This window comes from Lingula anatina, chromosome 2, assembly GCF_051362555.1.
Source record: "Lingula anatina isolate TDL-2025a chromosome 2, LinAna3.0, whole genome shotgun sequence".
NCBI classification, from domain to species: domain Eukaryota; kingdom Metazoa; phylum Brachiopoda; class Lingulata; order Lingulida; family Lingulidae; genus Lingula; species Lingula anatina.
This window is the reverse complement of record NC_141768.1, coordinates 18,044,329-18,059,285: the sequence shown is the minus strand read 5'-3', so window position 1 is coordinate 18,059,285 and position 14,957 is coordinate 18,044,329. Positions and strand designations below refer to the sequence as shown.

At 34.5% G+C, this 14,957-nt stretch overlaps 1 protein-coding gene across 13 annotated transcripts in view; it reads left to right on the top strand.

The window, feature by feature from the left end:
• The window catches only part of LOC106171051 (kalirin), a 141,928-nt gene that overhangs the window by 62,789 nt on the left and 64,182 nt on the right, over positions 1–14,957 (top strand). For all 13 annotated transcript variants that reach the window (XM_087005447.1, XM_087005453.1, XM_087005452.1 and 10 more), the window contains 12 exons: positions 344–466; positions 810–995; positions 1,253–1,356; positions 1,579–1,758; positions 2,006–2,075; positions 2,291–2,380; positions 2,768–2,902; positions 3,158–3,235; positions 3,901–4,083; positions 4,548–4,649; positions 4,886–5,037; positions 10,506–10,629. In XM_087005447.1, the coding sequence (XP_086861573.1) occupies positions 344–466; positions 810–995; positions 1,253–1,356; positions 1,579–1,758; positions 2,006–2,075; positions 2,291–2,380; positions 2,768–2,902; positions 3,158–3,235; positions 3,901–4,083; positions 4,548–4,649; positions 4,886–5,037; positions 10,506–10,629 (1,527 nt within the window). The remainder of the gene's footprint in view (positions 1–343; positions 467–809; positions 996–1,252; positions 1,357–1,578; positions 1,759–2,005; positions 2,076–2,290; positions 2,381–2,767; positions 2,903–3,157; positions 3,236–3,900; positions 4,084–4,547; positions 4,650–4,885; positions 5,038–10,505; positions 10,630–14,957) is intronic.

The following is a 14,957-nucleotide window of genomic DNA, read 5'->3' as shown; positions in this document are numbered from 1 at the left end:
GAGTAGCTAGATTTCAGTAACTGTGAGAAATAATGTCAAATATTACATTTATTATATTTATTCATTTATGATATCATATTTAGCAGATATGCTGTATCCAAGTAAGACAAATATTCCTACAGCCATTCCTACAAATATTATATTATTTTTGGGTACCTTGGAGAAATATATGAATTCCATAACAGGTTAGTGAATGGACATACCTATAAAAAAATAATAAATAAAATTGTGCAAGGAATGGCATTATCCCTGTTTTATATATATAGGACTCATGGCACAATATAACATCAGTACACAATTTGAATCTGTAGATATCCTGTAAAATATTATTTGTCTGTCTTAGGCACTTGAATGGATCCATGACACTGGTGAGTTCTATCTCTCTACTCACACAAATGTGGGAGAAAACTTGGAAGAGACAGAGACCCTGCTCAAAGAGCATAATGAGTTCAAAGCCACAGCTAAGGTAAGTCTGGCATATATGTAGCTGCCATTGTGTTAGTTGTGAGAGAACAAGCAGTGTGGGGATTGTGACAGGTTGTGTTGTCATTGTGTGCAATATCACAATACACATTTCTGTGTCCAGTTTTATCAGGGCAGCTATGGATTCTCTCTACATATATTTTTATTATATGAAAAAATACTGACAGAAACATTTGCCTTCATTTCAATTAAAACAGAAATAAAAATTAAATTATAATGATCATTGCACATTTAGCCAATGTAGCATAATCATGCAAAATGCTTGGATTTTGAACCAGATTTACAGAAAACAAATATCTAATATTTTTTTGTTTGTTTGTTTACAGGAGACTAGAGAAAAAGTGAAACTGTTACTCCAGCTGGCAGACAGCCTGGTGGAGAAGGGCCACGCCCACGCAGGCAGCATCAAGACATGGGTGGCCACAGTGGACAGCAGATACAAGGACTTTGCCTCCAGGATGGAGAAGTACAGAGTTAAACTGGAGACCACCCTGGGAGTACATTCTCCAGAGGTATGTGTGATCAATTATAGCTCCCATTTGGATTGTAACCTTTCATTTTGCTAAAAGTGATTAATTTTTTTTCTCTTGTTCATTTGGTAAGAGAATTGATTTCATAATATGCTGACTTGTATCCTGAAAATAGCAATGAGAAAATAATTTTGTTGAATATTTCAGCAAAAATATTTTAATTTTGTTTTATTCTTTTTCATTTACAGACAAACCCCTTTAATATACTTATTTAAGTTTGTGTTATTTCTAAATTTTAGTGTGAAAATGAAAACAGGCAGAGTGACCCAAATCTTGAAGAAAAGCTTCAGCAAACAGCCAAAGAATTAAATGAAGAGAAAAGAAAGTCAGCCAGAAGAAGGGAGTATGTTGTCCTTTTTATTTATTTATTTATTTATTTATTTATTTATTTATTTATTTATTTATTTATTTATTTATTGATTGATTGATTTAGGTCTTTATTCAGGGATTTATTGTGTTACTTTCTTTAAAAACAAGTATGTTGATTTTCAAAAATCTATTTTTTTCAGATTTGATGATTATCATAAGCTATTTTATGCATTTTCCTGTCTCTGCTCTTTTGCAGGTTCATAATGGCTGAACTTCTCCAAACAGAAAGGGCATATGTTAAAGACTTGGAAACATGCGTCAAACAATATTTAGCAGAGATGCTGGATCCAAATAACACAAACATTCCTACAGCCATACGGGGCAAGCATAATATTATATTTGGGAACATTGGAGAAATATATGAATTCCATAACAGGTGAGTGAATGAAGATAGAGGTGGAAAGTATTATCTTTATCTTAATGGACATGACTCTTAGCTTAAACTCTGTTTCTTTTATGAATAAAAAGGTTGTTATTATATGCTTTAGAATTGAATGTAGATTTAGATGGAAAAATGATTAAAAAATACCTGTAGCAAAATTTTACCCTTTTATGATATCAATTTTGTCATATCCTTTAAGAATTTTTAATGATTATTTTGAAATTTCATTCCTATGCTCCAGTATCTTCCTTAAGGAGTTAGAAAAATATGAGACACTTCCAGAAGATGTGGGGCACTGTTTTGTCACCTGGGTAAGACCAACTCAGAAATATTGTTAGTCAAAAGTAATTTTTTTCTAGAATAATGCAATCATTTTTTGAATCAATAATTCTTTTGATGAAACTTAATTTGTGTATTTTAAACTTTAAAAGGCTTTGAAAGCAATGTCCTCATATGTAAATTTCCATCCATCATTAAAAAAATGTCAGTTTTGTGATTTAACATTACAAAATATATTCTATTTCAGGCTGAAAAGTTTAATATATATGTGACTTATTGCAAGAACAAACCAGAATCTAACAACTTCATAGTACAACATGCTGGAAACTTTTTTGAGGTATAGTATTATTTGTCTTAAGCATGTTTCCACATATTGTATATTAAATGTGCATATAAGCAATATTAAACAATGCTGTTTATTTTATTTTATTAATATATGTGAGAAATAGACATTTTTATGAAACTGCATCTATCCTACTACAGATATTCTATGAGATGTTATAATTGAATGTCTGTAATGGAAAGATAAAAGGTGATAAAATGAAAATGATCATGAAAACATTGAATCAAACTTTATATATTTCTATTTTAAAGTACATTATTTATCTATTAATCTATTTTAAAAGAAGAAAAAAGGGGTTCTCTTTCTTTTACGTCAGGAGCCAGAAAAATGGCCTTGCTTACCTTAAAGCTGTTTCTTTATGTAAAAAATTTTCTCCTCCAGAAAACCCAGCAGAAATACAACATCAATGGTCCAATAGCTTCCTACCTGATCAAACCTGTACAGAGGATCACCAAATATCAGCTGCTACTCAAAGATCTCATTTCATGCTGTGAGGAGGGGAAAGGAGAAATCAAGGTGAGATTATGCTGTTCACAGTGCAAAATGTCCATAGTCACAAGTCTGTGTCTGATCATTTGTAGATTAAAATATTTCCATGGGAGCCATAGATGTTATCAAGTCAGCAGAGAAGCTGGATGAAGAAGTCCTCAATCAAAGGTTTTCAGTTTACCATTGGAGATGTGAAAGTGTCATTTGAAATCAACCTTTCTTATTCCATCAGAGACCCTTATTGGCTGGAGATGGAATTTATTTCTATTTGTGCTATTTCAGGATGGACTGGAGGTGATGTTAAGTGTGCCAAAGAAAGCCAATGATGCCATGCATTTAAGTATGCTGGAAGGTATAGAGGTAAGAGAGGATGTCTAAGTCTTTGATCTGTATTTTCTTGGAAATGAGGTTCTTCTTCCTTCTCTGTTTTCTTTTTTTTTTTAATATTATTGACAGTTAAGCATAAAATTATGACTAGAGGGTCATAATAGAGGTCATGACCAATGCATTTTTAGTTATTTTTTATGACAATCTCAAATATTGAAGTGACAATTATTAACTCAGTCATAACAGGTTATTAACAGCATCATATGTGTACATTGAGAAATATGAAAAATTCTCTGTTTTAAGAAGTTAAAAAGCTATGGGTAAGTTGACAAGCCTGTGGCCATCTTGGGTCTATGGCCTTCCTCAGGCTGATACTGAGATAACTGACCACAGTGGATAAATAACTGACCATAATGGATAACTGACCACAGTGACCACAGTAAATAATTTGCCACAGTGGATAACTGACTATGATGACCACAGTAGATAACTATGATGACCACAGTGGATAACTGACCATGATGACCACATCATAACCATTGTCCAGAAGAACATCTCATTTTATGGTATACAGATATAAAGCTGATGACTTTCTTCTGTTCGATATCATATTCTATAACTGAAAAATTAATCATAATTTAAATTTGTATAATGTTTATTTTTGTGTTCATTCAATCTCTTGCTATATCTCCTTCCAGGAAGATCTGGAAGTGTTGGGAGAATGTTTTCTCCAAGACAGATTTACGGTGTGGGACACCAAACAGATTATAAAAAAGGGGAGGGACAGGCACATCTTCCTCTTTGATATGTGCCTCATATTTGCCAAAGAGTACAAAGATAGCAACGGAAAAGCCAAGTATATCTTTAAATTTAAGTTAATGGTAAGTATGCAACTTAACTTTTGCCATCTTGCCCTGCAAAGTTTGAAGTGAATTTAGAAGAAATGAAAAACAAAACCTTTGCTCCATGTCTTATATGTATCAACAAGTGCAAAAACCGTTTAAAATATTTCTTTTAATTTAAATTAATAGTTAGTAAAGTTCAGACACCACTGCAATTCAGTCCCTACTTTAACTTATCAAATTTTGATATGGCATTTTATCCATTTGACTGGTTATTGATCACCTATATAATTGTGTTTTCATCCACTTCTAAACCCAAGAGTCATTGAAAATGCATGTAAGATAAACAGTTGTGTGTCCCAAAGTCCAAATTAATTCTGTCAAAAAAGGATCTTCACAACTTTTCTTGGTTGAGAAGATCCTGGCTGATAAATAATTTGAAGGAAAAGAAACTGCTGTGGGACATCTTCTATGAATAGAATTAACTCTCTGGGCTGTTTCAGACTAGTGAGATCAATATCACAGAGCACATAGAAGGAGATGAGTGTAAACTTGCCCTTTGGACAGGTGTGGTACCTGTGGCAGACTCCAAAATTGTTCTCAAGGTAAGATAGATCTTTAGTTGTTAACAATTTTTTTTGCCTCTCAAAACTTAGGATTTATAAGTTTTACTCTTACTTATTGAGACCTTAAGGTTTCCGTATTTGAATTTTGATCTTGATACATTTGATGATTCTTCAGCTTATGTGAAAGCAGTGCTTGATGATAAGTTATCAAGTATTTTATAGACTTCCAATATTTTAAAAGAAAATCTTTGAGGGTGTTGTTTTCCACCTATCAGGCCAGCTCATTAGAAACCAAACAGCAGTGGGTGAAAAAGCTAAGAGAATTGATTCAAGAAAGGATGATGTTCCTCAGCACTGCATTGAACGAGCCACTGACAAAGTTCAAGCCAGCAAGCAAGACATTCAGTGCCAGCCAGAGAAGCAGCAGGTGTGTATCTCTCTCTCTCTCTTTCTCTCTCTCTCTCTCTCTCTCTCTCTCTCTCTCTCTCTCTCTCTCTCTGCACAAAAAGAGTGAAGAAATTTTGCTTTTAACATGTTAGATTATGATGATGATAACAACAGTTTAGATGGAAATGCTAATAGACTGAATACCTACAATAAAAAATACATGTAATTGATGGATAGATAGAACACTGAAATCAATTTTTTTTTGCATTGCCAACTCTGAAACAATATTTCTTACAACAATTAGTGATTTATTCTGTTACCTTACTAGGTGATGTAACAATGAAATGTTATCACATAAATAAAAAGATAAATACTGTATTAATAGAAAGGATCTACTGCTTCATATGCAGTAGTGTTAAGATTACAAGATAAACATTACTACTTGTCAGATTGCCAAATATGCATTATATTGAATTGTGATACATGCTCTCTGTGAATTGTGTCAATCATATACACACTGGTGCCAAATATTCATTACATTAATTGGCAAGGTCATTAAATTGATTGCTTCGTGCATTGTTCACTTGCTGTATTATATACTGGATGTGTTTGGTAAGGTTTATACCGCCTATTAGATAATTTCCACCAGTTTGGAGGTTTTCTAAATGTATATACCTACCTTTCAACAGATGTGAAAGCATTGCAGAATCCTATTTGGAATAGGCAGAAGGTAAATAAATGATTATACCTGTAAAATGTTAACCCAGTTTTCAGCAAATGACGGCTGTTGTAATGAATTTCTGTGGAAACAAGCTGCTATGTTTGGCAGCAGCTTGCCTTCACAATATCTCCCTCTTATATAAAATTCTGCTGGCAGTTAGAATCCATCATGCTTCTTATCTTATCCAATGGGGATAAGTTGTAAAAGACCCCTGGATCAATTAACATCATAATAGATGGAACGCATGTGCAAGAAAAATAATCGTCAGGTGGAATCATAATTTTTCAAGAGTAAGTTGATTTGATATTGAATATATCTTAATTAGTAGTTATATGATGTGGAAGGCATTTGGTAATGGGAGACTGACAAATCCAATTGCTATTTCAGCACAGTAATGTTGTATTTACCACACTGTAAAAATACATCCTTGTGTCAAAAGGTAATAATAAGCCATTAATTGAAGCTATATATATTAAGAAAAGATAAATTAGGAACAATAAACAAGACATTAAGTACCTAAAAAGTCCAGCTTTTTTATTTTCTTTTTATTAAGCTCAGCTTGTGATGTCCAACAGGATTAGACCACACACAGCTGTTTATTTATGAGACACAAACTTACTTGCTAGTGCTGGGAAAATGTATTTCAAGTCTCAGTGCCTTTCATTTTTTTTTTTAATCTATACTGAACAATGTAACAGTTTTATACCTGTAAGGAACACTTGTATCAGACCAGCATATATATGAATAATATACTGTTAAGTTCAACTGTAAGTCTACATGTAAGGCTATATTGTGGAACTCCCAAATTCTGTGGCTAAAGCTACTTTTAGAAACCTAATGTATTTTAGAGCTTCTAATCCTCAGGTTGAAGGTATTTATGCATACCTAGATTGAAAGCCAGTAAAATGTTTTACTTTTGCTTCATTTTCTACAGAAATAGACTCATAGAAGTCAGAAAAATGGAGGTGCTTGCTAACTTACTGATTGGTTTTAGGATAAACCATGTGATTTTACTTAGAAATATTACTCCAGACTTTTGAAATAATGCAAGCTGATATGTTGTGCCATTTTTCTCCATATATTCATGCACAGGCACTGCTTACATAAGCTGTATGCCTGAAAACTTGAAAACATTTACTTCATACCCTTATATAATATAGCTCAGTAAATGTCGCTTGTTGGCAGCTCTTGATAGTTTCTACTTACCAGATGCAAGGTTAGAGGGAAATGTCAGATTTGGTTGATGTACTGAAGCTGCCATTCACAACAATCCTGTTTCCCCCCTTTTTTTTCATCAGTACTGTTCACTTGGCTCATAGCAACACAAAATAACGTTCATCATATATGAAAATAATAATTTGCTATGAGTTGTTTACAGTGTATTTATAGTGAAATATGGATATCATATGGACAGCTGTTGTCCCTTTAAATGTTTCTCTTTTCCTCTAGACAAAATATCAAATTTGTTGTATTGGATAATTTTTTTTACCTTTTTATGATGACAAAAAATATTGTACTCAATCAGTAAGTTGATTGCTTGTATAAATGCTATGAACTCAATGCCTACACAGCCATTGCCATTTGTCCAGAGGTCGAACCAAAAGCAACATTTATTTTGACCCCATTTTATACCCTTCCAAGGTTGTTCAGAAGCTGGGTAATAACCAACCAGAATGCTATACTATGTCTGATTGACTTGAGCTCTGTGATTCACATCAGTAGACATGCAAAGAGCATGTTGTTCTAGGTAATTGCTCGGCTATTGACCTTTGGTCAGGAGAACAACTAGTTTGCTAATTAAGTTACAACACAACCTTGGATCCATGCATGCAGTCATGTGAGAAAATAACCAAACAAAGAACAAGCGTATTGTGTGTGTATTCTCATTAGTCTGTTTATATGTAAGAACATTTAAAGTTCAACACTGGTTAGTTTGCCTTTGAAACACGGTAAGCAAACAGCAGAATTAAATTTTTGGCATCAAGCAAGTTATTTAATTTTTGTTTAGAGAGTTACGAATGCTTTAATGCTGAATTTAGATTTAGTTTAATGATACAAAAATATCAGCTAGGCATTTGCATATTCTGCTATATTTTGTTTGTACATAACAAGTACCTCTACTATGAAATTAAACTGAAAAAAAAAGTCTTCTGACACAGACCATACCACCATGATCGAGCACAACCTGATTTTTATATATGTTGTACTTATTGTGTGCTGGGACAATTTTTTTGACATTTGTCAGGTTTCAACTGTGCCAACACTTATTTTCTAATGTTCAATATTGAGATTTTTTGTCTACACAGCACTGTGAATAAAGATCATATAGAAATATCATTGTACATTTAGAACAGTGGACTAACAGATCCGCAGATTAAAGGGATAATAACTTTTTGTATGAATGTAAAAATGGATTCATTAACCATTGGTAAGCATAGGAAAATAGAGACTTTTCCACGAAATCGTGAGCATGCGCAGTTCGCGCCATTTTGTGCGGGACTGTTTCTCGGGGGGAAAGAGTAGAAGGAGCCTTCGGTACTTTTGTAGTATACCCCCCCCCCACCCTGTAACTTTCTGTAACTTTCACTTTTCAAACAGTTTTTTACATTTTATTGTTTATCTATGTCAAAGCTGTTGAAATAAAATGCTTTTGTAATTACCTGTGGACTTTTTATTAGTGTTAATCACGTTTAATCCAGCCCATTGAAATACAAAGTTAGAATCTTCAATTTACACTCGCAGTCAATAACTTGCCGCATTTTCATTGGCTAACCCTAAGGTAATTTTATGTGAACAAGTAGCTCATAATAATTTCACAGAGGAAATCCAAGTATACAATGTATCAATCCTATGTTCACATAAAATAAGGTAGAGTTAGCCAACGAAAACGCAGCAAGCTGCGGTTACATTGTAAATTTTCACATTGTATTTCAATGGGGTGGATTAAACGTGATTAAAACTAATAAAAAGACCACAGGTAATTACAAAAACATTTTATTTCAACAGCTTTGACATAGGTGCAAAAGACACTGTAAAAAAATGTTTGAAAAATGAAAGTTTCAGGAAGTTACAGGGTGGGGGGGTATACTACAAAAGTACCGAATGTCCTGTCTTTGCTGTCGATGAGGTACGTTTTTAGTTCTTTCATTGAAAAGTCATCAGGTACTTCTGCTAAATTTCTATTCCAACTGCTCCCATGAATATGTTTTCGAAAAAAATCAGGTGTTAACATGTTACGAAACTTTGAAAATTCAGATTGAAATGAGCACTCCTCGATATGGCGTCCGTCGTGTACACTCCACACTTTCCCCCTGAAACTTCAAATCCCGCAAAATCTCGCGTTCCCACGGATAATTTAGCGGAAGTCACGTGACCGTGGAAAAGACTCTATTGTCGTTTACTCCAGGAAAATTCATTTTTTGGCCAAAACGAAGAGTTATTATCCCTTTAAATATGGCCGGCCCACTTGCATGCTTGTTGCATAATCCCTGCAGGAAATCTCTTTAATGTCTAATCGGGAATTAAGCGTCAAGCTTTTTAGTGGGTTGCCATATTTGATCCACAGAACTGTTAGACCGCATTCACATCGAGTTTAGCCATGGCTCTACAAAGCCACAAACTAAATATGGCGGATGTACATGAAAGGAAAACCGCCTAATCTTTTAATAGTCTCTCTGCCTCTCACACGCCTCCCCATGCGTCGTCCCTTCGGGGTTACAGTCATTAAATCTCAGCTCCATTGGGATGACACATGGGGAGGCATATTTAGTTCGTGGCTTTGTAGATCCATGGCTCAACTCGATGTGAATGCGGTCTTAGTCTGCTGTTGTGAATGCGCTCATTGGCTCACTCTGACATGTATTTCATTTTAGACCAGCTAGTTTTAAGAAATCAGGATCAAATCAGCTCTTATCTTTATCAATGAGAAATGCTGAAAATAACAAAAATATTAGTCATTTATTTTAACTGGGTTGAAGTGCACTTATTGGTGAAAATATGACTTGTTGGTGCAAGTTTTGAGCAATAGAACTTAAATATCCATGTTCACAACTAGCCCGAGTTTTACCTGAAATGGTGTTAATGACACACAAGATTGGTATACTTTACACATTTTAAAATTGGCCCCAAGTCATATTCTTATGTCTTATTTTTCTGCAAAGCTACTTCTCTTTTCCAATTCAGACCTTCGAAAACATAAATCCTCCAAATAAAAAGTACCTGATGTTGATATTTCCTTTTGAAATGTCATGAAGTCTATGGCCGTCTCTTTGTCTGGCCAGGCATTTAGAACTTCATTGTTTAATTAGAAATGGTATGTAACAATCAAATCCAAGGGCAGAGATAGGTAGGGTAATGATTTGTGAGTAGAACAAATTGTGGTTTTCACTAGGGAAAATTAAATTTGGCAGAAAAATCTCAGATAGGATGTGATGAACAGGGGAACACTGGCTCTGAAATAGGTCTGAGGCCAGGTGGGGACCTTGTGCTATCACTTCAACCAGTAACATCATTTCAACTTTTTCTGGTTCATGGCAGTTCGTTTATGGACATGGAATACAGTTTCTAAACAGCAATCTCTAAACGTTATAGACTTCAGCTCAATGCTCTATCAAATCAGCCGCTATGCCAAGGTGAACAGCACAAAGCCATTTGACTTTCCCACTCACCGCTAAAGAGCTTATCCTGCATTATTATTAGCATTTCAGTTCCCAGGGACAGTCATATGATTATTGGCATGGGTATTGATGCGACGGTTATTGGTTTTATTGTTTTATTTTCAATTTCAGGGACCTGGATGAGAGTTCCCTGGATGATATGAGCTTTGAACAGCATGAGAGAGGTTCTCTGATATCTGTGAACTCCAATGCCACAACAGTGAGCAGTAACAGTAGCAGTAGCGGAGGAAATAAGGTAATAAGCATTTCATTAAAAATTGCTCGGAGGAATTGGGAAATTTCTTTGCAACTGTTAATGGAATCGATTAAGGTTTTTCACTAAATTTTCTGAATTTTCTTTATACCTATGTGTCTTCTTGTATGTTTTTTTAAAATTCTACAAATTAAGACTTGACATTTTGATATTTGTACTTGTTAGTAAATGTCTGATCATCTTTCTTTTATTTAAATTATGCTAACTTGATGCAATTTTTTCCCATGTGGCTTTATGTCTGTTATACATGTCTGTTTGCTTCATTGTATTGTTATCTGTGTTGTTACATTTGTTTTATATAAAAAATGATTATCACATTACAAAAAACCTTGACCAGATAAAGACTAGATGTCTCCATGTTGTCACCATATGGCTCACTGACAATGTGGGATTTCCAATGATTTTGAGTTGCAGAGGTGGATTTGATATAACCTGGTCAAATCTAGTCAAATCATTTAATCTGATTCTGGACCATGTTGGTCCTAGTGTGAACTCAGTCTGATTGACTGTCCAATTTCATGTATCATACATTTTAAAAGCATTAAAAGGAGGAGAAGGCAGATGAACTAGGAGGAGAAGCTATTTATGCTGGTGATCTAGCAAATAAACCTACAGTTCACATTTAGTATTAATGTGTAGACTGATTGATATGAACCTTGGCTTGTCTGAAAGCTTAGTTAGCAGAGCAATTTAGATTAGACTGAGGCAGAAATGCCAAATGGGTAGCTTTGTAGTGGGTTTGTGGATGGTTGGAACTCGAGCATTAAAAGACAGAGAGAGAGAGAGAGAGAGAGAGAGAGAGAGATTGTTAAATTACAGGTGAATATGAAGCATTGCTATTTATTTTATTCTATTATTTTTGGGGGAGGGGGGATTTTGAAGAGAGGCCTTATTATTAACCCTATTGAGACAGTCATTTATTGATATAGTTCTGACACTTTTGAGATCAGTCATTGTTTCTGCTGTTTGCGTACTACAGTATCATGGATGCCAGCATTATTTATAATACTAGTATCTTTGTTTTTATTCCATTGCCTATTTGTTATTACCTAGTTTTGCTGAACAGAAACATATTTCATCATAAGATAAGTAGAAACTAAAAAATCCTGTTTTGTTTCTTACAAAATACAGTTTACACCTTAGTAAATACCAGTAAAGTACAGGTTTCTTTGACTGCTGAGTGAATTGAACTGTACCATGTCAGTTGTATAGCCTGTATGTCTAGCTCTTGTTTACACAGATCTGGGGCCTTGTGTATGTGATTCACCCATGGTGTACTAAAACCTGTCAGTGAGGAGAGTATATCACAAGGCAGGGTTGTGATACACTAAAATTGGATCACTCCTTACACGTTCTTGGTTTCCATTCATACAATCCAGCCATTGTGCATTGTAATGAGTTATGTAGTCAACTTGTTCCATTTGGTCTGCTCATGGTTTGGTCCTGAATCACACCTGGGTAAAGCCTCTTGCCTTGTGTAAATTTACCATGACTAGTCTCAGCTGGGACCTTTGAAGGTGTGGGCCCAGATTTCATCTCAACTGGAGTATTGGTTCCTGTAATCCACTCCTGTCAAGCTGCAGATTGAGGTTGGTGAACAAGCGGATGGACACATTTAATTTTAAATGGTAATTGCTACTCTGCGTTCCAGTTGTCTTAAAAGGCAATATTGTCTTGTTATCCTTTTTTTGATTGACCGTCAGCCTAGAGATTTGGTATTTACAGGGGTATCTAGGAAAACAAGATTATCTTCAGCTGGAATGAAACTCTGTAGGTGATTGCTGGCTGGAAAAGAATGTGCAAGTCCAAGATGTAAGTTTTCATTTTTGAGCGGGTGTTGTTCTTTGGAATTTTTTTTTAGCCTTAAGGAAGCTTTCTTCACATTGGGTAAAAGGTTTACACTTTTCAAATGGGTATTGAATGAGAGCAGACGTCAGGTAGTTGATGAGTTTTTTTTCAATGATGAAAAGGGAAAGGGCGTAATTCCTTCAGTCTGCATTAGCAAAAAAGCTGATAGTTTGCTTTTTTTAGAATTCTGTGGATTAGAAACTGGAAAGGTGTACATATTTTGGCAAACAAATGCCTTCATAGGTAAAAATCTGCTGCAAGCACGATATCCTTTTGAAAAGACTAAAAGATATATCTATAAATTGGGATGCAAACTTCTGCAACAGCAAATGGTAGCAAGAAATTGGTAATTTGCCTGTCAGGGTTGGATAGTTTGGAAATAAGAAAAATAGTGATTAGGCAAACAAATGTCTGCAGTGTTGAGCAGCTGTTACAAGATTCATTTTGAAATCATGAGGATACACCAAGAAATTGGAACACAAACCTGCTGCTGAGGTAAACTGGAGAATTTGCCTGTCAGGTATTGTAAAGTTTAGAGATGAGGAAAATCACAATTCAGCAACCAATTTTCTTGCAAGCAACTTCCACAAGAATAGTATCTTTTGGAAATCTAATAAGATACACCTAGAAATAGGAAAATACATCTACTGGAGTTAGAAATTGGGGAATTTGCCCTTCGGCATCATATGGTTTAGGCATAAGGTAGATAAGCTGCAGTTGGTATGTAGACTCAGCAGATTACAAAATGGGAGTTTTTTTTGTGTTGTTGTTGCAAAGTAGTACCAAAACTTGTCTATGATAAACCTGTATTTTGAGGAGTGGGGCTGGAGGAAGACAATGAAGCTGTCCTTAGATCCCCTCAACTTGAATTGCTCTTTTCTTGTCAAGATCGATAAAGTGCTGAGCTTCCTGTAGGTAAACAAAATCATTTTGGTTTTCAGAAAGCATCCTGTGGACTTGACTGATATAATCTCATTCCTTCCTTTTGTATTTTTTCTCACAGTCTTGTGAACATTTTCTTTGCATGGCTATGTATTTTAGAATCTTCAGGTTGTAGAATTTGGTCTATCAATGCAGTGCCTCATAAAGACCGATTTGTGAATTATTCTAGTTTTTTGTGCGACATGTTCCATTAGCATTTGCAGTGATTGCCAAAGAAAAAATTATGAATGATGTATGTTTTTCTAATTAAAAAAAAATTATTTTAAGGTTATAGGGTTTAAAGATTAAAGAAGACAAAAAAAAAAATTGTTTTAGATATGTAAGGTACACAGTGGTTTTTCCACGAATTTTGTAGAATTCCACGCGTTGAATCAACCAACATATGCTTTATCAATCATATGCACCTATTATAATTAATATCATTTTTCAGATGAAGGTATTTTAGTGTGGTAAATCATAAATGGCATTTTAAGTATGCAGGAATATTTGGTAAATAACATGTGAAATGTGGTCTTATGTTACATCTCTCTTGAACCATTGCCCTTACATCTGAAAATTGAAAACACAGTGGTTACCTTGGCGTAAGTACAAAATAAACAGTGTACTATTTTGGAACCCAGTGGGATGAAAAAGTGAGGCTTAGTGCATTTACATGAGATATAAGATAATAAAGATGGAAGATTCAAGTTTTTTTTTTTTTTTTTCATTTTCCGAAAATGTCAGGTTTACATACTGAAGTACTGGAGTCACAGTCAGAAATATGGGAGGTAATCAATTTCAGTATTTAGCTGTTGACTGAAGAAAAAATTACTTTATTCTTGAAGTATTGGAGGTAAAAACTTTAAGCACAACAGCAATGAGATTACTGACAAAGTATGGGTTTGATACATTCAGATGATGAATTAAACCAAAACTGGTTTAGGACTGAATGACATTGCCAAACAATTGAATAAGTATACCAATCATTGCACTGTGCTCACAAATGACCCCATTGGTCACAGTCTAGGATTAACTATATTAAAGAATTTAACTTTAAAATGGCAAATTAAATGAATTCAGTTTGTGTTTTAGTAGTTTAGAACCTCAGATAAAAGGTACAGTGATTTGGTTGTCCTGTGACATTATGTAACCCTAGCCTAGTCTGGTTTTATTTTCGTCAGTGTACAAGACCTTTTAACACAACCAGGAAGCTCAATGCTGAGTGAGTTGTTGAAACCAAAAGCTAAAAATGCTTTAGTGTGATGAGATGTGGAGGATCACTAATGCACTGGCATTTACATCCAGCCTAGCGCAGTCTGGGAGAAATTGCCCGGAATAAATTTTCTGTAAATGCCATATGGTAATACTTAAGATGTTAGCAAAAATAATGATATTTTTGTCATGAGTTATGATTTTTAATGTGAATTAAAAAAAAAAAAAACTTGCAGCTCTTGTTTGGACCTTTTCCTGAAAATGAGTTAATCAATAAGCTTAAACGATTAAGATATTCAGAATAATCAAACATTGCTTCTTATGCTATT